At 35.0% G+C, this 24,369-nt stretch overlaps 1 protein-coding gene across 7 annotated transcripts in view; it reads left to right on the forward strand.

The window, feature by feature from the left end:
* IMMP2L (inner mitochondrial membrane peptidase subunit 2) overlaps positions 1-24,369 on the forward strand; it is a 459,355-nt gene that overhangs the window by 310,846 nt on the left and 124,140 nt on the right. The window contains exon 5 of one of the 7 annotated variants that reach the window (XM_021384931.1): positions 4,162-5,994. The exons of the other annotated variants lie outside the window; for them this stretch is intronic. Coding sequence (XP_021240606.1) covers positions 4,162-4,177 — 16 coding nt within the window. The 3' untranslated portion in view covers positions 4,178-5,994. Of the gene's footprint in view, positions 1-4,161; positions 5,995-24,369 lie in introns of those variants that run through there. 7 annotated transcript variants of the gene reach the window in all.

Consider the following 24,369-nt stretch of genomic DNA (forward strand, 5'->3'; position numbering starts at 1 on the left):
TCACTGTAGTTATGCAGCCCATGGTTATTGTGAAGTATACTCCAGCATATGCAGGAAATGTATCTTCAGACAGTTATTGCCAGCATTAGCTGTAGCTGTGTGAAGTGCTGTTCTATCTTATGCTAAAATATTTTGCAGAAATAAGAGAAAACAGAAAACCAAGAACCTTGTGTCTTTATCTTTGGTAACTACATGTATGAAGAACAGAAATATGGAGAGGAGCTGGGAAAAGTGTGTCTAAATTACCTTGGTCTATCTGGACCATGCTCATGTCATCACGAGAGCATTGTAGCCTCAGCTATTTCATTCCTTCACTGGTCGGTTGTAAAGTTCTCTGCTGTGTAAATATTCAGCATAGTTATGGTCACCAGTTTACTTCTCTTGACAGCCTTCCATTTGCTGAACAAACAAGCAAAAAGTAAGAATGGATCTTCATTTTCTACAAAAATATTTTCTAGATTTTACATGCAAACATTTTGAATACGATTCTGCCTAGCACACAAATATGACTAGGAAAAAAACATTGTATCACAGAATTATGTATATATAGACTTTTGTGCCCTGTTTTGAGCAGAAAATACACTAATAACCTGGAGTGAGTTCAGCAGGAAGACCCTAAGATGGCCAGGGACTTGAGCACTTCTCCTGTAAGCAGAAGCAGAGGTATCAGGACTTGTTCAGCATGGAGGTGAGGAGGCATTGAAGTAACCTAACAGCAGTGCCCCAGTACTGATGGGAAGGGTGATAAAAAGATGGAACTAGGCTCTTCAGTGTGGTGCAGGAGAAGGCAGGGGACATAACTTGAAATAAGAGTTTCAGATCAAATAGTAGAAGCTTTTTCTCCATGATAATGGTTGTGTGGTGGGGAAGTTGTAAATGAGTCTCCATCATTAGAGGTTTTCAAGACCCAGCAGAGAAAAACCATGAACAGCGTGATTTGACCTTGTAGCTAACCCTGGTTTGAGTGGGAGGTTGGTCTAGAGACCTACAATTCTATGATATCCAATCCTAATTTTCAAGTGGATTATGTAACACTTGGAGGAATGTTTTCTTTGTTAGAAACTGGAAGAAATACAGTGGATTAATCTCAGTTAAGAAAACATGTATTTTGTAGGCTTTTTTCTTTAAAGAAACAATTTGTTAAGATATCAGATGTTTAGAAAAGACATGCATATGAGTGTAATTGTCTCAGTAGGAAACTCAATAGGTTGTCTTTATGAAGATTTTTTAAAAGTGAGCAGCAAGTGATTAAAATGCACTAATATTTAAAAACATTGAAAAGTTAATAAAATACTTTCATGTATTTTAATTCTAACAAATATTTACTATCTTTTCTTTCTAAGCTATGGATACAAATGTCACCGGTGGCCTGAAATTTGACACTGAAGTCCATACTTAGCGTATTTAGTAAAAATAGTTTTAGTGCTGAGCAGTATGGGACTTCATCTTTTCAACTTTCAGGTGTTTAAGTTCATTCTGGATAAGAGTTGAAATCTGATGCTTATCTGTATATATCTCATTAAAAACCCAGAACAACAGTGGAAGTAGCAGGAAGAAAATAATATTAAACCCATTCTGTAGAGGAAGTCAGGATGAAAGATAGTGGTGTTGGATTATGGTCCTATAAGAAGTATACGAGACATCTGTTAACTGAATTTGCTGGGTTTATCATACCAGAAAATGAACAGTAAGTTCATATATTTGTTGGCAGCAGATTTTCCTAGATGTACTGACAGACAGACATTGTTTAAAACCTGGTAATTCTGTGCACTTTCCTCCTGTAAACTGAAAGGACATTTTTTTTATTAGCTTGAGCAGTGTTAAGATTGAGGATAATGTTGTGTTTGCAAAGTACAGGAAAACATGCTGAAACAAGGAAGTCTATTCAGAATAACTTAAATAAATCTTAGTGTTTATTTCATTTTGCACAGTGCAGAAGTACTCTGTATCTCATGTAAAAATGTACGTCTCTCTGAAAGTAATGCCTCCTATTTATTTCCATGGAAGCTACAACAGATGCAAAGTGATGCAAATTTAGTCTAAGTTAAAATCAAGGTATAATAGTTTTAAACTAAAGGCGGGGAGATTTAGATTAGGTGTCGGGGGAAGTTTTTCACAGAGGGAGTGATGAGGTTCTGAACAGGCTGCCCAGAGGAGCTGTGGATGCCCCATTCCTGGAGGTGTCCAAGGCCAGGCTGGATGGGGCCCTCTGCAATCTGATCGGTGGTGACCTGATTTAGTGGTTGGCAGCCCTGCCCATGGCAGGGGGGTTGAAGATAGATGATCTCTGAGGCCTCTCCCAACCCAAGCCATTCTATGATCTGTTTAAAACCTATTTTGCGCTGTATTTATCTCATTTTTATGGTCTTCCCTGGAATAAGAACACATGTATGGACTAAAAAAAGTCACCGTTTCAAAGCTTTATAGTTGATTTTAAATACTTCATGTTTTTCCGTTGTGTGAATTAATGGTCGCAGAATTATATACAGGATGACCTGATGATGCTTGAACTCTCTTTCTTGCTTTCTTTGAAATTTAGAATAGCAGTGTAGAGTTTCCTATTTGTTTGCTTCTTTTCCTTATTAGATTCACAGCCTGACAAAGTTCGGTAGTGCCAGTTTGTATTTTATAGCAGTCAACTGTATGCAATAATTGCTCATGTTTTAATTTGAAAATTTTGAAATTGTTTGCCATTCTGTAAAGCTTGCTAATATATGTTGGCAGAAATATTAATTGTAAATTGTTCATTTAAAAAGATTACATCCCTAGTTTTGTGCTGCAAACTGATCTTGAAATGATGGCCTGAATAGTTCACAGTAGCAGAACTAATAAGGTTTTGGATTTGATCACCATACCAGTTATAGATTCAAATGAGAATAGGGGGAAAATGACAATTATCTTTTTTCATTATTATAGAACTCACTATTGTCGACATTCTACTTCTGTGAAGTAAATTATGCGATCGAACTGTAGAGTATTTTGGATATAACGTGTAACAAGTTTTTAAGCAGAGTCTCCAGCATCTGTGCTTAGGAGAGACAAAAATATTTTCTACTTCACTGTAGTTAGTTGACGGTGATTCCACAAATAGTTTCTGCTCACTGATCATTATGCCACAAACTTTTTAATATTCAACCAAAAAAATATTATGATAAACTGTATGCCATGTATTTCTTTTAAGCTCAGGTTTATTCCAACCAGTATTTCTAATGAATAGGTTTCAATTTTATAAATATAGCAAAAAAAAAAATTACTATTCAAACATTTATTATAGCATGAAGGAGAGCAAGTGATATATGCTGAAGATTGTGATAGCATTTGGTATAATTGAAAACCAAAGCGTAGTACCATGCTAGTAGAGATGGGAGTCTAATAAGTGATGGATCTCTAAAGGAGATAGAGTAGAATAATGGATGAGGAAGTAAGCGAGCAGATTAGAAATAGTTATGTACCTAAAAAGGAAGGGTGACCTTTAATGGATTTTGGGGGACTGACATGGTGACTGGCTAAATTAATCACAGTTCCACTACTAGTGCAACTTTCTGTGCAAAAAGGCCAACATCACCTACATGCAACTTGATGGAAACGGATAATGTGTATAATTAAAAGCAGCAGTGTTGTGTGTCTTTTCAGGAATATTATGGAGCATGTCTTGTCTGATTTCCAATGTGGCGTATGTAGGTATGATGTTTAAAAGAAGGATTGAGATTTCTAGTAATAAAAGTCATTGTACTGTTTCCAAAGCTAATGCAGTACTTAAAACTTTAATTAAACAGGTTTGTAAGAGTGGGGAATAGAGACTAAGTTCATAAACCAGACAGATATGCTTTGTAAATGAAGAAGAAAGCTAATTAAGCCAAGCATAGCAGCATAATATTAATTTTTAAAAACACCTCAAGTATAGTTGTTGGAAATTTTGCCATAGCTATTGCATATTTCCTAGTGGGTTATTCTACAGTTTAAGTTCAGCATCTATGCTGCTGACACTCTATAGCCAGGTAGAAGAAAGTATCCTTAGGCATTATGCTAATGTTGATTTCAGCACAATTAACTTTTGGAGCCCTATTTATGAAAACAATGCAAAATGGCATACTAATTTTTAATGTAATTGGTTATTTTTCATTCTTGTAAGTTGTATTTTGCTGTTTCTTTTTTTCAAAGAGACCGAGGTTACTGAGGAGTTTGATGGTTCACATTAAGAGAGATCTCACACAGTGTCTCACATAGAAGAGGACTAAGTTTTGTAATGCCTATCAAAGCAATTAGAGAACTGCTGCATCTTCTTCCAAATGAAGACAAAATTCTACTGCATGTTTTTATATTGTTATTTAGACAGTTAAGTTGATAGCATTGTCTAGTCTTTGGCTGCAGTGTTTATGTTTCTGTGTTTCCTTAAACTGTTTGTCTAAAAAAACCTTAGACATTTTGAAGGGCAAGTATTTGAGAAAGTTGATAAACCTGTTATGCTGTTGTTTCGTTGGCTGAACTTCTGTATCTCTTTAAAGAAAGCTTTTATTTCTTAACAGATTACCAGACATATCTTGTCTTTTTCTGGTGGGAGATATTGATGATGTTTGAACAGGTTCAGACAGATTAGCTTCAGATACGTTCTTTTGGGATCTCTGTTAAATGGAGTCTGAGAATTTAGGTCATTTATTGATGTAATATCAAATACCTGAGAACTTTTGAACTGTTTCCCTCTGTCAGCTCAAATATTCTTTATTATTAATTTATTCATTTAACACCCCTCTCAAATATAGATTTATTGTTGCTTTTAAATTTTTCATAATTATTTTCCTTTGGTCTTGGCAAGTTAGATTTAAATTGTTTCACTGTTACAATTAGTAGCATTCTTAATCTTTTTTCGATCGTTCATGCTTGAAATTATCTGAACTTGGTAAAAATAGCATTTATATATGTGTGTGTGTATATTGTCGAAGACTTCCTAAATTCTGGATTTTTGTGCCCATTGTACAAGGGCTGAGGAGGTAGGCTTAACTGTGATGTCTATAGCTGGTTACATGCATAATCTCTTATTGATAGCTTTCTTTTTTTAACTTAAATTTTTGAAAGAGAGGAAGGCAAGGAAAGAAAAAAGAGATCTACCCCAGAGGCCACTTAAAGATGAAGAGAATGGGACGAGCCTCTTCTGGGCTTTTTCTACAGTGCCGTGGTTGTTGCCCTGAACACTTTCAGGGCAGTGACTGCAGGTTCTCCAGGACCAACTTGGCCTCTCTGCTGGTTTCTGTTGATGGTGCTTTTTGCAGCAAGCTGTTCAGGTGCGGATTTTGCTCCCATTTAACTGGTTGTGAAGCTTTGTGCATTTATATTTCTGGATCTTGCTCCTGGGCTATTTATATAAAAGTTACCTATTAGCATTATCTACTAATTTCTACATATTCCTGAGTATAAATTTATAATCCAAAACCTACAAAGTGAGAGGTAAAATGCATTCACAAGAAAACCAACATCATAGACGTATCAATGTCTTCAGACTTGATTCGAGCCCATGAGGACAAAAGCATTTGGATGTACAAGGTAAAAATATTGCATCAGTGGTCTTGGAGTATGTCAGTGAATGACTAATAAGTCAAAAACAGACTTCAGTGCAAAAAGTGAAATGCTGTAGGGTTTTAAATAGAAAATAAATGTTAAAATACAGGACAGAAGCTCTCCCTTTCATTTTTCTGTGGTTAATGTGAATTTGTGTTATAACTATGCTGAAAAAAATCAAAGATCATTTCATAGGAAATGTGAGACTCAGTATTTGATATGAAGGCTAAAAGACTCTGCATGAATAGAACCATTTACAGTAAGGAAAGTTTTTGTTTCTTCTCTTAGTAGTGGCTACTTTAGGGCTTGAAATCAGTGTTTCCTCCTATGCATGCTTTCCATGTTGTATATTCAGTGCTGGAAGAAAATCATATAATTTGTAGTTAAACTTATTGAATCCGAGGACTTCTGTAATAAACGATTGAGATCTGAATGATGAAATGAAGGACTTCATGTACAACATTTAATTTCTGAGGGAAAACAATAGATTTTACAGGCTTTATAGGTGTGATTCATTTTCTTAAACCTTTTTAGTGGCATTTTAAATGTCCTAGTTATTATGCCTAGTCTTACAAGCTACAGTTTCAGAAAGGTGCAGTCTCTTGAACATTGTGTTATAGCTGCCCTTGTCATGAGGACGTCTCAGCTGAGTAGCTAAAATAGCAGCAGCCTCTTATGTATAGACACACAAGTCACTCTTCACAACAAATTAGATAACCCATGTGAATCGATTAAAATACCATGCTGAAGTTTTGGCAAACGTTCAGCAACATTTTGGAGTTTCAAACATTCACTCATTTTTTTCTATAGAAGTTGTTCCTGGAATTTTTGTACATGTACGTGAAGTTAGCTTAAGTATGTATACGTCTTTGGAATGTAAGGAGTACACCTTCAACAGCAATGAGTGAAAACTGTTGTATTTTAATTATTCATCTTTTCCCAAATATCCTCAGTAGGTGAAATTTGAAGAACAGTCAACAATAGAAGATGAAGAGGTTTTTGTAGAGCACTGGTTATAATAGCATACAGTAAGGACAGAAAGTGACAAGGCCCTATTTTTGCTAAATATATAAGGCCTTCTAAATATTTTATATAGTGTACAAGGATTTTCAAATTGGATATAGAATAAATGTATATGTGTATATCTACTCAAATATATATATGTATATATGATGTATGCATGAATAAGAAAAAAACTGCCAAATTTCTTAAGAATCAAGAAGAGTAAGATTGGTCTGCAGAGAACAGAACGAAAAAATAACAATAAACTGAAATAAGTAACTCTTCCCTTTATTTGTCTGTTGGAAAATGACATACCAAACTCAACTCTCAAGTTCTTCAATCTCACTGACATCAGTATCTTCTTTGAAAATGATGTCCTGCAAAAGAGTCTATTTATACACAGGAGATCAAGTGAGGCCAAGGACTGTAACAATTCTCTAGTGCTCACTTTCAGCACTTGATAATACAAAAATTAACAAAACCTCATCTGAACTCGCTTGTATCAGTGTAAATCTTTACATTGTGTCAAGGGAATTTTAGGCCAGATCTCTGTGTTATGGTAAGCACTGGAATTTCCGAATGGCAATTGCTGAATAGATATCTGGATGAGAGGTGTTGTTGGCCAAGCTTTCATAGGTTATTTGATAATCTCAGTGCAGGTTTGAAAAAATCTTCGGCATTTAAAAGTTATGGCCCAGTTAGTTTAGAAGTGATGGCATGCACATGTTTATACCTTTAAAAGGCTATTCTGAGACCAAAAAAGAATTTAAGTTAAAAAACTGTGTTATTGTTTCAGTCCTGCTGCAAATGCAGTTTCTTCTCTGCTACTAGGAACAACACTTGTATTTCTATGTGAAAATGGAAAAGTTCAGCAACATCAGCATAAGAAGCTGAAAAACTTGTCACATTTTAACACATCTCAATCAAAGTAATAGCTACGGGTCTTGTTTTCCTGCTGTTCTGTGGAAGATTCTCTGGAGATTTGTCACAGTATGGAACATCTCTACAGCCACATCTGGGCAAAGCCAGTAGAAAAAGGAATGGCAAATATAATTTTCTCCTGATTCTTAACAACAAAATTTGACAACATATATATGTATACATATAATGAAGCAGAAATTTCAAGATTTCGATATATTACTGAATACATGATTATATAACATACAAAATAGTATGTGGTTAATATAGCTGTAAATAATTCATAGCTGGTCTGTGTTCTCTGGCCATTGCTTTTAAAAAAAAAAATGTAGAATCATAGAATCTTAGAATCTTCTAAGTTGGAAGGGATCCAGAAAGGTCATCTAGTCCAGCTCCTCTCCACTGAACAGGGACACTAGATCAGACTTCTCAGAACCCCATCCAGCCAGACTTTGGATGTCTCCAGGTACGGGGCATCCACTACATCTCTGGACAACCTGCTCCAGTGCCTAACCACCTTTATTGGTATAAAATAAACTTCTTCCTTATATCCAATCTAAATCTCTCCCCTTTTACTTTGAAACCATTTCCCCTTGTCCTGTCACTGCAGACCCTGCTGAAGAGTCTGTCCCCTTCCTTCTAATAGGCCCCCTTTAGATAGTGAAAGGCTGCTGTGAGGTCTCTCCAGAGCCCTCTCTCCTCCAGGCTGAACAGTTCCAGGTCTCTTAGCCTATCCTTCTAGGGAAGGTGTTCAGTCCCTTGGATTGTTTTTGTGGCTCTTCTCTGGACACATTCTAACAGATCCACATCTCTCCTGTACTGAGGACTCCACATCTGTATGCAGTACTCCAGGTGAGGTCTCACCAGCACAGAGTAGAGGGGCAGGATCACCTCTCTCCACCTGCTGGCCACACTTCTTTTGATGCAACCCAGGATATGGTTTGCTTTCTGGGCTGTGAGGGCACATTGCTGGCTCATGTCAACCACACCCCCAGCTTGGTGTCATCCACAAACTTCTGAGGGATGCATTTGGTCTCACTGATGAAGATATTGAAGAGTATCAGTCTCGGTACTGACCCCTGAGGGACACCACTTGTCAGTGATCTCCATCTGGACATTGAGCCATTGATCACCACACTCTGGGTACGGTCTTGCAACCAGTTCCTTGTCCATTGAATGATCCTGCCATCAAATCCATATCTTTCCCATCTGGAGAGAAGGATGTTATGGGGGACTGGAGAGAAGGATCTTATGGAGGACTGTGTCAAAAACATTACTGAAGTCCAGACAAATGACATCAGTGGCTCTTCTTAAGATGGCCTCTTTAGTTATGCACTGAAGCAGTTATGCCATCCTAAAAAGTGACAAGGTTGGTCAGGCAGGACCTGCCATTAGTGAAGCCAAATGTTGAGCAGTGATCTTGAAAAGCCCTGTAGCAAATCTGCAAGTACATCAGTGACTCTTTCCTGATGTGATATTCAAATTAAGTCTTTTTTTTTTTTTCTTTTGACGTGTCTTGTCTGTTTTACTACAGTGGAACAGTGGAAGTGCACAAAAATAAATTAAGCTGGGGATTTCCAGAGTTTCTAGCCTGGGGGAAGTGTATGTTAAGTAGTTAATTGATGTTTATTTCATCTCATTTAGAGCTATGTTTTGTTCTGAGTTTCATACTTCATTGTACTGGGAGATAAAATGTATGTCTAAAAGGCTCTCAGTAATATCTGAGATTGCTGCTTCAGCAGCATCTACAGGCTCCTAAGAGTGAACGAAAGTAGTTATTAAGGTCTAATATGACTTAGGCTACGATAATTAAATATAAGAACATATTTCACTAAACACAGTGGAGAAGTTTTTTGTTCCGCACAGCTCTTGACTGCCTATATCCTATTAAGAACTGTATAATCAGTATTATTTTGTATGATTGTGATAAATTCTATACATTTCTGTATAATCAATGTAAATTGGTCTTCCCAGATGTAAGGTCAATAGGGAACTAACAATCTGCATTGTTTGTCTAAATAGAAGATCTAGATGCAAGGTTTTGTACTGGGAACAGTGAGCAGATTTGATCCCCAGACAAGGAGACTTCTTGTCAATAAGCTGATGAATGTATGGTACTGACAACTGCATAAGGTAGAGCTTTTTTCCTTTCAATGTATGTATGTTAGCAATAGTCCTTTGGGAATTGGAGATGCTAAATTCAAATAATCACAACTTGTTGATATTCAAAACAAAGTATGCTAGTATGTAACAATACAAAAATTGAGAATATGTATTTTATCCCAGTCCACAGAATGGAATAAGGCAAATCTTTTCCTCAAGGAATCTCCGTTAAATAAATAAATAAATCCAGCCAAAGAATTCAGCTTCTCTTAAACAGAAAAATAAACAAAAATTTAGAGTAGACCATGTCTTCCCTTTAATGATACATTGATATAGGTAGTCTGCCAGAGCTGATAAGGTTGTTTCTAATATGCTTTTTACTTCACTGAGATATATCCTTCTTGTCATCCCATTTGTCATAAAAATTGCAAGGCTACAGTTTCTTTTGAAAGAAAAAAGATGGCAGAGGAAGGATTTTGTGCAACATATTATGAACTGCAAGCACAAATGTGATGGCTTTACAGAAATCATACTTAATTACTTAACATAAACATCATTTTAGGACACAATAGTTAATTGTTTAGTACAGAACTGGAGAAACCTTAACAAGGCTGGCAGATTGATTTTGGGGTGCACATAAAAGGTGCATAGCATACAATCTGTATAGATGAGGAAAGACTGAAGAAACGGAGTTTGTTTAACTTAGAAAATAAAAGATCAATCAAAGTAGTCTTAACTTTCAATATGTAAATGTTTGCTACATGATTAATGTAACTAACTGCTCACCATAGCTTTAGAGGGTGGAAGACATAAGAGATTAGAAGAAGTGATCAGATTAAACTGTTAGGAGCTATGCATTAAATACCAGCAATAATTTAATAACTGAAGGATTGTTATATATTATGTATTTACACTAGGAAGTTGTGGTATTCCTGCCACTGTGAGATTGTAATAATGGGTTGAACAAACTTTTGAAAAGATGGTTAATTTTCATTAGACTTTTGTTTATTAGTCTGTGTGAATGTCCTTTACATAGCGGTTTAATGTGGAGGTTTTAGTTCCATCCTAAGTCATTTCTAGGTGAAAAAGCAGAATGTGGATGTGTTGCTAATGACCATATTTACAAGATGACTGGGCCTAAAAATTCATGTCTAGGAGATCGCTCATGACTCCGATAAAATAATCAGATCTCTGGAAATGTATAGAGAGCAGAGTTGGAAATGAAATGGTGACTAATCTACATAGCATACTGTAATGCACACATTGTCTTTGCAACTCACATTGTGCCTCCTTTCTGGCGTCTGTTTTACCTGTATACATGGTTTTCATTTCTAAGGGAAGTAAGTAGGAAAGCAAAGCGTACGATATACCTGTGGGTCTTGCACTAATACAAGGCAAGGATGGATGAAGACTAATGGATGATCTGGGATACAAGAAGTATTCCAGAGATATGAGTTGGCAATACACTGAACCTTTTAATTTTAATAGGCTAATGGTCTACTTCAGAAGCCTGGAACTTAAAATTCTCTGTGCCACAGAGTAAACTGAATTTTGTAAATATGCAGTTGCATCAGCTGTAAACCCCTGTACTAAAAGAATCCTCAAGTATATTGTAATTTCTTTCCACAATTACAGCCTATCAAAATATGGGTTTTAAGTCATTTTAGTCACTTTTTAGTGACTATGGTTGGTAATACGGGGATAGCCCTTTGTACAGGTTCTAGACATAATCTCAGGAAGCAAACCAATAACTTACATGGCCATTATTCATTCTGTCCTCAAATGATATAGAAGTTTCGCTGCATAAAATTTTACTTATATACACAGAAATATTCAATGTGTATGCATAAAATGTATATAATATTAGATATATTATTAGATATGATTTTATGTGTTTAATTATATGTATGTGTCTATATATATATATATATATATATGCGTGTGAACAAAACTGTGGTCAGAATTACTCAGTGGTACCCATTCCAAGTCAATTAATTTTAGCTTATCTTCCTACCTGGAAAGAAAAGGAAGCACAGCTATTTATGTGAGGTTCTGTGTATTTAGATGCATGTGCAAGGGCTGCTCTGAAAGTAATGTCTTCTATTTTATTATGCTGGCCCTCAACACGAGAGATGGATGTTGATGGTATGTCAGTAGAGGCTGAACCCTCCTACCAATATTCTGTTACATTTTGTTGCTGTGCAACAGATGGCAGCAGAGGGGCAGTCTGACAGAATGGCGTCTGGCATGGAAGTGCATATGAAGCAAAGGTGTGTCATTGAATTTCTCCATGCAGAAAAAATGGCACCCATTGACATTTATTAGTGCTTGCTGAATGTTTGTGAAAGCCAAAGTGTGGATGTGAGCACAGTGAGGCAGTGGGTCAAGTATTTCAGCAGTGGCAACAGCAACATAAATAACAAGCCACATTCTGGACAGCTGTGCAGATTTTTTAAGTGTGGCATGCTGGTGAACTTGTATAGCTAATGTTGTTGACTATGCTGGAAAAAGTGTGTTTTGTAGCTGAGAATTTTCTCTATCAAATAGTGTTATTTTGCTCCTTGAATCTGTAGTATTTTCCATGGAATAAATAAGAAGCATTACTATTGAAGTGATCTACGTATAAGATATACTACTCCAGACAAGAGGGAAAATAAAAAGATTTAAGTTATTTGAACATATTCTGATGTTGGTTATCTTTTACATTCCCTCTGCTCCTTAGAGATTTTGCATGCCAGTTCTGTCCTCTGGCCTGCCCCTTTTCCTCTTTTATCCTAGATACTGTTGGAGGAAGAGCCCGGAGCAAATTCCTTGTGGACAATAATCATTCTAATAACTGAAAGTTTTAATGGGAGAGGGCACTTAGTGCTTCGAACAAAAGGCCGAATTGAGCATGTGATCACATCATGCTCTCTAACATCCTTTTGGCTAAATTTGTAACTCCTAGCAGATCTACTCTACCCCTGGTCTCTACATCACGTTTGAAAGAGACCTTGAAAAACTATAGAAGCCAACTGCATTTCAGGTTATTTTTTTCCCTGTCATTAGAGATTTCATTAAATAAAATATGGATATTGCCATAAATTCTGTACATGCATATGATCCTCCTCCCTAGTCCATTGGTTTTTAAAAAAGTAGTATTTACATGAGATAAAGGTGATTTCTGTTTCTCTCCATTTCCCTCTTATTACCTCTTATTGCTCTCCTACATGTTTCTCTCCCCTTTTCTCTGTGACAGATGCAACAGTTTTTTTTGTCAACTTTATTTCTCTGTCCTCTGTTATATGATGATTGTTTCTTCATCTTTTATTTAATATTTTGATTTTTAACACCCGTTTATCTGGTCTTCCTCTCACTACTTAAAGACTCATTCTTTCCTGAGTTCAAGAAATTTCAGTAGCAATTGTTGGTTCAGCATTTGTCTCATTTCATCTTATTTTTATCTATAATATAAAATAACTGCATGCAATTTTTTCTTGTTTTTATGATCAGTGTGTCAAGTTCCTGGCCTACTCTTCTATTATTATAGACACTTTCCAGTTTGATTTGCCCCCATACATTCACTTGAAACTTTTCTCACCAATGTCTTCCTAGCCAAATTTTAGGACCATTATTCTTTCCTTATCTTCACTGATCAACCAGTTACAATTTATTTTCTTCCTTACACTCTGAGTTTATGTCTTGTACATGTGAATGTGTATCCCTAGTTCTGTGTATAGCTTGTGCTGTTGCCCTCATTAATTTTAATCTTTGTCATGTGTTTTTTTTGTTAGGTGAGGACATTTGTGTAAGTGCAGGGCAAAGGTATTTGCACTCCAGATCTGCTTCCAGTTGTCCGAAGTAAAATCTTACTGTGCTTTCCAAACCTCGTCTTGTGTATATGTCACCAGCAACTCGCATTCAGTGTATTCTGGTGCTCTCATTTGCCCTACATCCAGGCGGGTCTCACAGTTTTCTTTCTCAGTCTTTCTGTATCACACTGTCCCTGTTGTGCTTCATCTTACTTAAGTCCACATGCCAAAATCCACTGCATGATTTTCTCAGACTCCATATCAGGCTGTAGTTATGACTTCTAAGCTCTCATCATGAAGAATGTTTCATGGATATAAAAATGGGAGGGGTGTGTGGAGTGAAGGAACTGTGTGTCTTCAGTAGTAAAAGTCTAAGTAAAGGCTGAAGATCTTTAGACTTGATTACTGTCACTCTGACTTCTCTGGTCATTGCAAAAGCAAATACACTTTTTGGTTTCGTTGACGGAAGTGGGGCTCTGGGATTCTCTTAGCTCATAGACTTATCAACTCTCTTTCTTTTACTCTACCTGTAAATGATCTTGTCATATACAAATTGCAAATCATCATTCTCAAGACTCAGTTCTTCTTTGTTTTCCATCCTTTACTATTTTCCTCATTGTCTTGAAGTATACTGGACTTGAACTCTGCCTCTTTTCAGACTAATGAAGAAACTCTTCTGACCAGTTTAATTGTTCAAGTAAATAATTTCCATTTTCTTTCATACTTCCATTAGAACAAACCAAAGCAAAACAAGCAATGAAAACAGTAAGCCTCTCTAAGTCCATTTGCTCAGCCATTTATGAGAATCTTTTAGTATTTGCAGCTTCACAGATGATGTATTTTGTATTGATCTGTGCAGTGTTCTCGTTTCTTTGTATGCTGATTTGCATCAAGTGCAACTTACACTTTAAGTGCAATCCTTTTGGGACATGCTGATACGAAAGCTGTCAGAGTAATGAGAGTAGTCTGATGATAGAGATTCTAGATGTTAGTTTAACACGAATGATAAATACCCATTAAAAAGACTTTATATACTCACAGCTATCTGCTTGAACTAAGTTTGTAATGTGAATCTGACCAATATAATTGATGCTTTGTTCATATAGAAAGCTTAGAGTCTTTTACATGTGTAACTGATAGAAATTAGGTGTACAGAAGATTGAAATAATTAAAATAGATTACTGTTTCAGAAGAAAATAAAGGAGATAAGGGAAGGGAGAAGGGAAAGGAGAAGGAGAAGGAAAATGAAAAAGAATGGGAAAAGGAGGCTTTTTTGAAGTGCTAGATAGCACAAATGGTGTGCTACACTACAGTGCTTTCTTTTACTTTGTATATCTTTGTTCATGCTCTCCATTTTCTCTGTTGTTTTTGAAAATCAAATCTATCCTTTGTTAATGTGATTTATAGGAGATGAAGAATAAATGAAATGCTTTTAAACAAACCATAATTAATTACATGTGCAAATGTATTGACTAAGTTTAGGGTTACAATTAGATAACTAATTACGTTGAAAATGGCATTGCATATTTAAGTAGAGCTGGTGCCTGTGGCTCATCTAGTTCTCTCTAGGCCATTCTTTAAGTATTTGCAACTATTCTCTTGCTGTTAGGTATCACCTGGTATATGCTCTAAAAGCATAGTTGCATGCCTAATTAGATATATAATTGCGCTTATTGTAGCTTTTTGTAACAAAATAATAAGCTCTCCTCACTACAAACTACAGAATCTAAACCATAACTCCGTGTATAATTTCTAGCAGCTACTTAGTTGCTCCCTTTGTAGTGGCACTTTTACCTACCTTCTTAGACCTTGTCACAATCTCATTGTTTTTTCAAGGTGATTGTTTTTGGTAGAATGTTTAGCTCTCTCATAAGTGAAATAGTTAGAGATTTTTAAGGAAGAGGGTAGACAATTATCTATCAGAAATAGTCTAGATCCAGCATAACTGCAAAGACTAGAATGAGATGAATCGTATCACCTGTTTCAATACCATTCTTATTTTTTTGTATTTAATTGTTGGCTTATAGGACATGAAAACCATATTTCTGATAAAGAATATTAGAATTGTCCTAACAATCAAAATCAAAGCTAGCTTGAAAGATATTTAAGCAGAAATGTTGTATATGAATCGTCTGATGAGTTGGATTCTAAATAGCAAATAACCATTTTGATAGGCAATCTTTGTTAAGTCTGCCAGAAGAGAATACTCTTTGTTTATTTATGTTTATACTAACAGGAGATACTTTAGGTGTTCAAGTCAAGACATATAGTTTTAACTGTATACTTTGAATTATTTGTATTAAATTGCAGTATTGCTTCTTTAAACAGATGTTGTTCTCATTGTTTTGAAAAGGAAACAAGTACTCATTTAACATTATAGAATTATATTTAGGAGAGCATCTGAGGACAATATTTTGATTTTAAATTTGGTCTATGAATGATACAATAACACCTTCTATATGAAAAAATACAACAAACCATAAAAATATTTAAAGGGCTAGTATTGCCTTAATTAGTTTGCATACAGTGCTGCAGTGGTAGATGTTGGACAGATCTGATGCAGACCCCTGTATGAAACTGCTAGCTTATTTGACAAGATTTCTGAAAATGCTTTGCTTTGAAAATTAGGCAAAACATCAAAAACCAGTGAAGATAACGTTGGCTTGAACATTGTCAACTGTTTACGGGCGTTGGGCCCGGTTCCATGACGAATGGGGTGGGGGACCCATGCCCCGGGAAAGGGAAAAGGGAAAAAAGGTAGGGAGAAGGGCCTGAGAGCAAAAACAGTGGCAACAATCTGAGGAGAAACAAACTAATTTTCTAAATAAGATATCAGAATGCAAAACAACACACTATAATACAATATAATTACAACTTAAGCTAATAAATCCAATACAGTGAGAGAGAATGTCCAAAAATCAAGGTAGGCCTTACTCTAATACCAACGATAAGATGGCTGGGGAGCAAGATGCTGCCAGGACAAGAGATGGGCGGAAAGAGCACAAGGTCTTGTAATCTGCAAGTTTTTATCTTTCCCTCTGACCAGAAATGGTAACAGAGGAGCAAAGTCCCCTGGGGAATGTAGTAGTCCTTCTCTTCTGAGAACCAGGTACATTCACTACATGATGTTATGATGTGGAATACCGATAACTGAAAATCATAAAACCATGGCAAACATGCATATTTTTATAGCTACAGTTAATTACAATATATTATTTCAATTAAGATTCAGTGAAAATTAACTGATATTTTTACATATGTTCATTGTTAAATGCAACCTTGAAGCCTTAAAATTAAACTCATTCTGCATACTTTTTTTCCTCAAAGTATGGTTCCAGAGTAGGGATTTTTTTTTGATAGGGTAAGGAAAATAATTCCATGAAATCTCCACAAAGATTATCAGATGAAAGGATCGAGTGAGCACATTCATTGATGTATGAAACCAGAAGTCCTAGAGTTGTATATGTGGAGCTAGCCTCCCCAAGTTGTATTACAGGATTTTCCTTTTCCTGCTTTAATTCCTCCCTTTCACAGTGGCTACTCAAGCTGGTTTTAAGTTATTACTGTTGGAAGCAACATTAAGTTTTAATCAGGTATTACACTTGTTGAGTATTATTTGGTATTATACAAGATGCTGGTATAGAGACTAAGCTGCATCTTTCTGTGTTATTCCTGACAAATTTCATAACGTGGGTTTGACTGAACTGTGTAAACCTCAGTTTACTGAACCAGTTTCCTGCCAGCACAACTTTAGTGCTTCTTAGTGCTCCATTTTCCTTTTTTCTTAGTATATTCTCCCTCTCTCTCATATATATGTGTGTGTATTCCAGAAAATAAATATATAATCTACACAGAATAAAGAAAACTCAGCTATAACGTGTGGAATTTAGAAAATGGATAACCAAGACCTTTTAATACTTTGTGCTTTGTGATTACTGTTTTCTGTGGGAAATTTCACTCAGTAGCACTTTCAGAAAATAGTTCTCTTAACTCTGAATATTCAAAGTCGTCTGTCATTTCCATTTTAGAGGGATATTCACATTTAAGAAGCAATTACCTTCCCTCCTTTCATTCTTCTTTTCCTCATCTTTTCATGAAAGTCTGTGCTAGAAAAAATACTTAGCTTAGGCCTTCTTGATAGATTATTGTAGTATTTTCACTTACAAATATTGCTGCTAGAGATCTGCCATTAATTATCTGTGACAAGTTTGCTAGAAAAGCTAAAACACTTTTGTACAAGGAAAAATCACATAGATGTCAGCATATTATAATGAATTTCCCTCTAAAAAAGAGCTAAATTGGTTTAGCTTCATGAAGGCATCTCTCATGGTTGACTAGTTTAGTATTCAATGTCTCAGCTTCAATTTGAAGGTTATTAAGCCTGACCTGGATTTTGTTGATGTACAGGTTAATCTATTCAGTTATCTTTTTGTGTCTATATGTGTTTTAACACTCACCAATTTTAATTTCTAATTGGAAACTGTAAGACCAACACAGTGATAGTGCGAAAGAGAATTGTTCCTTGTAAAAGTTAATTATGTACAATTTTTAACTTTCCACTGCATCCTTTTTGAAACACAGTTATCAAATTATAAACTGGATAAAAGTAATGATTTAACAAGCACTGGCATTTTGCTTCTCTAGTATGGTGCTGCAGCAGTCACGAAAGTCAGATCTTTATCCCTCATCCTACTCCATACAGAGAGGACAATATGAGGTAAAGAGGAAAGATAAAAAGGGATTCGTTTAATGGACATGCTCTCTGGTAACAAGGAAGTAGCTGGTAGCACAGCTATTCTGTTTGCACTGAGAAAAAGAGTACAGTACTTCCACTGGAGAGATCTCACATTACCTCTTCTTTGAAGCTTTATTCTAAACAAACTGGAAGGTTTTGAACTTACCATGGAAGTGTAAGGAATTAATTCCTTAATTAATTGAGGAATTAAACTAGTATTCTACTATTTTATCTCATTAAATATTTAAATTTGACTGATGCTTAAAAATGCTTTCACTTTTTTTTGACATTATCTGGAGTTCAACTGAGAATGATTGGATAATCTTGGAGTTCTCAGCGTGCTATATTTATCTAAAAATGGTCCCTGTAGAAGATAACAAGAGTTTATATATGGGCTCATTTTATTTGAGAGGTGACCTAATACTCAAGCACTGAGGCTCAGTTCTGTGCTCATAATTAATTTTCCATTACTCATGATTCCTTTCTCTTCCTATGTAATAGATTTTAAATGATAAAAATTGCCAGAACATTTTTCTTATAAAACCGATAGTTCTGTCCATCTCATAGTAGTCCTTTGAAAGTATGAAGAACTGTTGGTGTTGTCTCAAACCTTTATTTTAACTTTCCTTTCTTTCTTTTTTTTTAAAAAAATCTTTAACTTTGAGAGGTTTTTAGTTAAAGAAGCACCTTTTATTTAAAAAACATCTTTAGTTTTCTTCTTCTACTCCAGTATCCTAGTCATAACTTAGAAATTTATGTGGGAGAATGGTCTGATCAGTTTTCCTGCAAAGAATGAAGATAACTATATCTTGACAAATGTTTTTCTATCTTGTTCTTCTAAACTTTGCAGGAAGCTTTTCTACAGATATCTGAATAGCCAGAATATTTTTCTTAATAATTCCAAGTAGAAAATGATCTTAGTGAAAATAAAGCTATTTTTCTTCTGTAAATTGTCAAAGTTATTGAAAAAAAATTGATCAGCATTTCTTCTGAAGATCTTCATGATATACTGATATTTTTTTTCCAGAATAAAGAAGCCAAGCTATTTTTCTTGAAACAGATTTAGCCAGCCAGGTCAGTGGAGTCTGAAGAGAAAGCAGGAGCATAGGGACACTTCTCACTTAGAAAGTTCTCCTACCTTTAAGCAATGTCTTGAAGACTTTCTGAGGTTGATGATGTCTTTGAAAAAGATTTTTCAGTAGACCTTGAAAACTCAGTATTTGCAACACCATGTGTAAGCAGTTCTGAAGTTTCACTGTACCCTGTTTGAAGAACCAGTTAATTTTGAATTTACCTATCAGTTTTTGTTTGATGTTCCATACTTTGACTGTTGGAAAAGTAGTTCCCTATTAACCTTTATAAGGTATACCTTTGGACCTTTTCTGTTCATAATTCATTTTGTCTTCAAGATTCTCTTCTGCTCAGTTATCTGTTTTCCGAGCTGAAGAATCCTAATCTATTTAACAAATGTTCTCTGAATCTTTGTCAGTTTTACTGCATCAATTTTTATCAAGGTGATTAGGCATCTGTATTAAAATTACTCAAAGTACTCAAGAGGAGATACTCTATGGTTTTATACAATAACTGAATTGTAATTTGGGGGTTTTTCTTTGTTTTGTTTTGTATATTTTTTCTGTCTTCTTTATATGCTTAACATCAGATTTGATTGCTAATAAACTCTGAGCTGACCTTTGGTTAAACTGTCAATTTTCCTAATTACACCTTCACTGGGGGGTAAGTTAGATCAGAGTCCATTCCTGCGTACATAAAATTAGGACAATTATTTTTCCTCTCCCATAAGCACTGATATACCTACACTAAGAATTAAATCTGTTTTTGACACCTTGTATCACTTGCTCTTTCCTGAATTCTCTACAGCAAGATTCTATTTTTTTTTTATTTCAGTCTGGTACAACAGTTCACCATTCACAAAAGAAGAAACACATTATCCGTTTCTCTCATGCTTTATATGCAACACATCTGTTAAAAAAATCTCTGTATTACATTTCTCAAATACTTTTGTCTTTTTTTATTATCATTATTTCCTATTTTGTTTGTGAGCAACTACAAGGACTACATCCTTTTCTGCAAAATGCTTGTAGAAATTAATCAGTGCTTTTAGTTATTTTCTCCTAAAGACAGTATTTTGTTCATCTTTAGTCACTCTCATGGTGGTGGATTTTGGAATGTTTTATGTGGAATCCTCTAAAATTCTGATACTTCAGAATATCTCTTCAAATTGTTTGCAGCCCATCACAACTCTTGGTTGCTCTTTGGTGCGCTGGAAGGGTTAGTAATCCAGTCCGATTTTTTTTCTTCTTGCCCCTCACAGAAACTAGAAAAGGGTATAGGATTGCAGCATATGGCATGCTGCAATAAACAGTGACCTATCTTTATTCTTTATTGGGTGTTTTACAATATTCACAGCTGCTTTACTGCCTCACATTGAGGTGGCAGATTAATTCACCAGGCTGCAAAACAATCCACAAGACAAACAACCAAATACCAAAAATCCATAAAACACTTTGTCAGTGGGTTACAGGCTGGTTCAGCCTAGTTCTGTGACTAATGGAGTGGGGAGACCAATGGATCCACACCCCAGGAAAGGGGAAAAAGGGAAAGGGTAGGGAGATTGGCCTGGAAACAATACAGTGGCAATGATCTGAGGAGAAACAAACTAGTTTACTAAAAAGATATTGGAATGCAAGACAACGCAACATAATACAATATAATTAAAACTGAAGCTAATAAATAAAATGAGAGAGAGTGTCCAAAAACTGAAGGCTGTACTCTAATGCTGGTGGTGAGCTGTCTAGGGAGCAGACACACAGCTGGGATGAGCAGAAAGATCAAAAAAGGGATGTCTTGTGATCTGCGTACAGTTTTTATCTTTCCCCCTGAATGGAAAATGGAAACAGAACAATGCAAAGTCCTGTGGGATATGTAGTTCTTCTCTACTGAGTACCAGGTACCTGGAACTATCCACGATCCATGGAACTGGAGCATTAACTCTTTAACTCCCAGTGCACTACATGATGTTATGATGTGGAATACCAATAACAAAAATCATAAAACCATGACTCACTCGTTCCTTAGAAAGCTTGCTGATGGTTACTATTTTGGGAGAATGCATCTGATACATAGGTTGCCAATCAGCCGTTATTGATGCAGACCATATTTCCAGCTGAGTATTATGAGAATGTTTCTGGGACAGTATCAAAAGTCTCAGTAAAATGAAGTTAAGACACTTCTGTTGCTTTTCCCATGTCTGACAGATGAAGTGTTTTGTCAAAAAAATTAAATCAGTTTAACAAGATTTACTTTTTAAAATCTAAACTGGATGTTTATCATTTCATCATTATATAATTATTTCAGATTGACTCCATATTCCCTAGGTCTTTTGGCTGTTTAAATGAGACTGCTGAGCAATCTCCAGGTCCTCCTTTTTGTCCGATATGATCATGAAAGCTATGCTTACTTTTCTTAGGCTTCAGAGATATCTTCTGTCCTGCATAGATTCTTGAAGGCAGTCATTATTGGTTCAGAGATTGTCTTAGTTAATCTAAGGGAATGTCATTCTACATTACCTTTTGAGTACATCCAGACTGTACATCTTATATATCCTTTCTGTGTTCTGGTTTGCCAACCTAGCACATCATTAAAATTCCTTTAATGCTTGATCATGTGTTAAAGTGTTTGGTCATGAATTGAACTTTTTTGTGAAGGCCAGTGCAAGTAAGATATTGAGCCCTTCCATTTTTTTCTCTGCCCTATGACAAACTCATAGCTTTTTGTTCTCTTTAAGTATTATGACTGTATTGTAGCTTTTCTTTTTCTGTCATTCTGTTAAGTAACTGAAATGTACTTTCCTTGACTTTCTTTTCTCATTTCTTAATAAACCATTTGTTTTTACCTTTTAGACTTCTTCTTTCAGCTTGTTTCAATCTTTGTTACTGACTTTATGCCTAGAAATCTGTGCTATTACTTTGTAATTATCTTTTTTTCTATACCTTTGTTTCCACCTTCTGTTTAAAAAAAAAAAAAAAGATGCTTTCTCCCAGTTTTAGAGCATGTTCCATCGTTTTATGATTGCCTTCATAGAGACGCATTTCATTTTCAATGCTACAAGTAGAATTTGGTAAGTAATAAGTACCTTACAAGGCAGAACTAAATGAAGAATATTGTGCCGCCTTCCTAATTTCAAGAGAAATCTAAAATATATTCTGAGATTTTCATAGGATGTGTGTGATACTCTATTTTTGTGGCAACCATTTATTTAGGAATTAAAATTCTTCATTCTGATTACCTTTTCTATTGAGAGTTGCCTCTAAAAATTACACTTCTAACTCCCACTTTTGATATTTGCAATTACACTGCATGAAATAGGTTCCTAAGATAGATGCAGTGAAAGATAATTCATCTAAATGTGACTCATTTGATAATAATGAGTTTAGAATAGGTTTGTAACCTTTAAACTTAACTAAGAGGAATCTCATTTAATGGGTTTGTACAGTGGCTAACAATGGAACTCCAATCTTGATTGCTGTTTTTAACATCTTATTGAAGATCTTTAAAATGCATAAATTTTATTATAAAATATAGTGGATAGAAAATCTTGGGTTTAAGGGTCATTGACTGTGTGTCCGAGCAGATAATTGGTAAAAGATATCACCGTTTATAATTTTAGAAGGAAAATTCCTCTTTAAAATAGCTATTTAAAATATAGCCTTATTTAATTTCATAATACAAAGAGATTAAACAAATCCCAGTGGAACCTAATTGTTGTCAGGATCATGAACCTTCCTGTAAGTTGTTACCTAACAATAATATTTGCAATAATAAAGGTTTTGGGGGGAGTATATTTATATAAGCTTTAAAAATTTTAAGGTTGAATAATGTATTATAAAACTATAATCTCTGTATAAAATACGAAGTAATTGGAAGTATTTGATCTGGTGGTTTGTAACTGTTGCTACTAATAATACTAGTAAAATACTGAAGGAAATAATCCTAACAAAATACCAAGAAACAAAATATTAATGGTTGCAGATTTTGATTAAACAAAATGCATGTCAAATTCTATGGTGTAATGAAAATTAAATGTTTTAACATAAATTTCATATGCCCAAAATATATACTGTTGTCCTTTCAGTTGGCTTTTACAAATTTTGTTGGCATACTGAATGTGATAATGTCAGAGGAGTCTGACATGTACTGCAAAATCAGAGATATTTGTACAATGTGACAAGATGAGTTGGACTGTAATATAATAAATTGTATCCACAGAGACATACATCTGCAGCCAGGCTGTATCACTTATCTCCCAATTTTCCAAGACAAAATATAAATTCCAAGGAGGTCATTATTCTGAAAATGGAAACAGATATCACCAGTGCATTTTCTTAGAGCGAACTCTGATAGTATGCAGAACCTAGGAGCCTGAATAGCTACAGAATTTCTAATGGCTAGATATAAATCTCTAAGCAGTGTTTAAAAAAAAATAAATTAAACATTGACTTTCTACAAGGAAAATCTTTTCAAATTCAGTCACAAATGTTATTTCGATGATGCATAGTTTCTACTGAAAGATGTACTGTGGGTCTCAATCCTTTGGCTCATAAACCAGGTTTAAAAAATGGTTAAAATACTTAATATTTAAAAGTAAGTTTTAAAGAATTTTAATAATGAATCATCTGGGTTTATCTAGAAGGAAAAGCAGCAGGATCTAACAAAAGAGTCAACTGGAATCATGCTGAGAGCTACGTTTGTCCAGTTTATTGAATATACAATAGAAAAATGCAGACACTGAGTTTTTAAAATGGCAGGAAGTATGACGTGCATTAGATAATGAAGTCTTGTCAGCTTTTTGAACCTTTGTGTTCTTTTTAAGCAGTTAAAATGTTAATGAGTTAAATGTAGAAGGGTCAGATATTTGAAAGTTGAAAGATTTATGTTATTGTCAGGTGGTACAGAGTTGAAATAAATGGATTTCATTATAGTGTTTATTACATTGCTTATTGGTTTTTCAGAATTTCTAATCTCCATTTTGTTTTCTAGGCTTTATGTATTGCAAACATTATGGGAGAGTAAAGTAAATTTTGTATTTATACTTATTTCCTTATAATCATTCTGAGTTTATTCTTATTCCTTTACCATATGCGCTTCACTGACTGTTCCAAGAATATAAAAAACATATATTTTACCAGGTGCCATTACATACTGGTTGCTCTAAAAGTAATGCCTCCAATTTATTTCCATGGAAACTAG

This window comes from Numida meleagris, chromosome 1 (assembly GCF_002078875.1).
Source record: "Numida meleagris isolate 19003 breed g44 Domestic line chromosome 1, NumMel1.0, whole genome shotgun sequence".
Classification (NCBI taxonomy): domain Eukaryota; kingdom Metazoa; phylum Chordata; class Aves; order Galliformes; family Numididae; genus Numida; species Numida meleagris.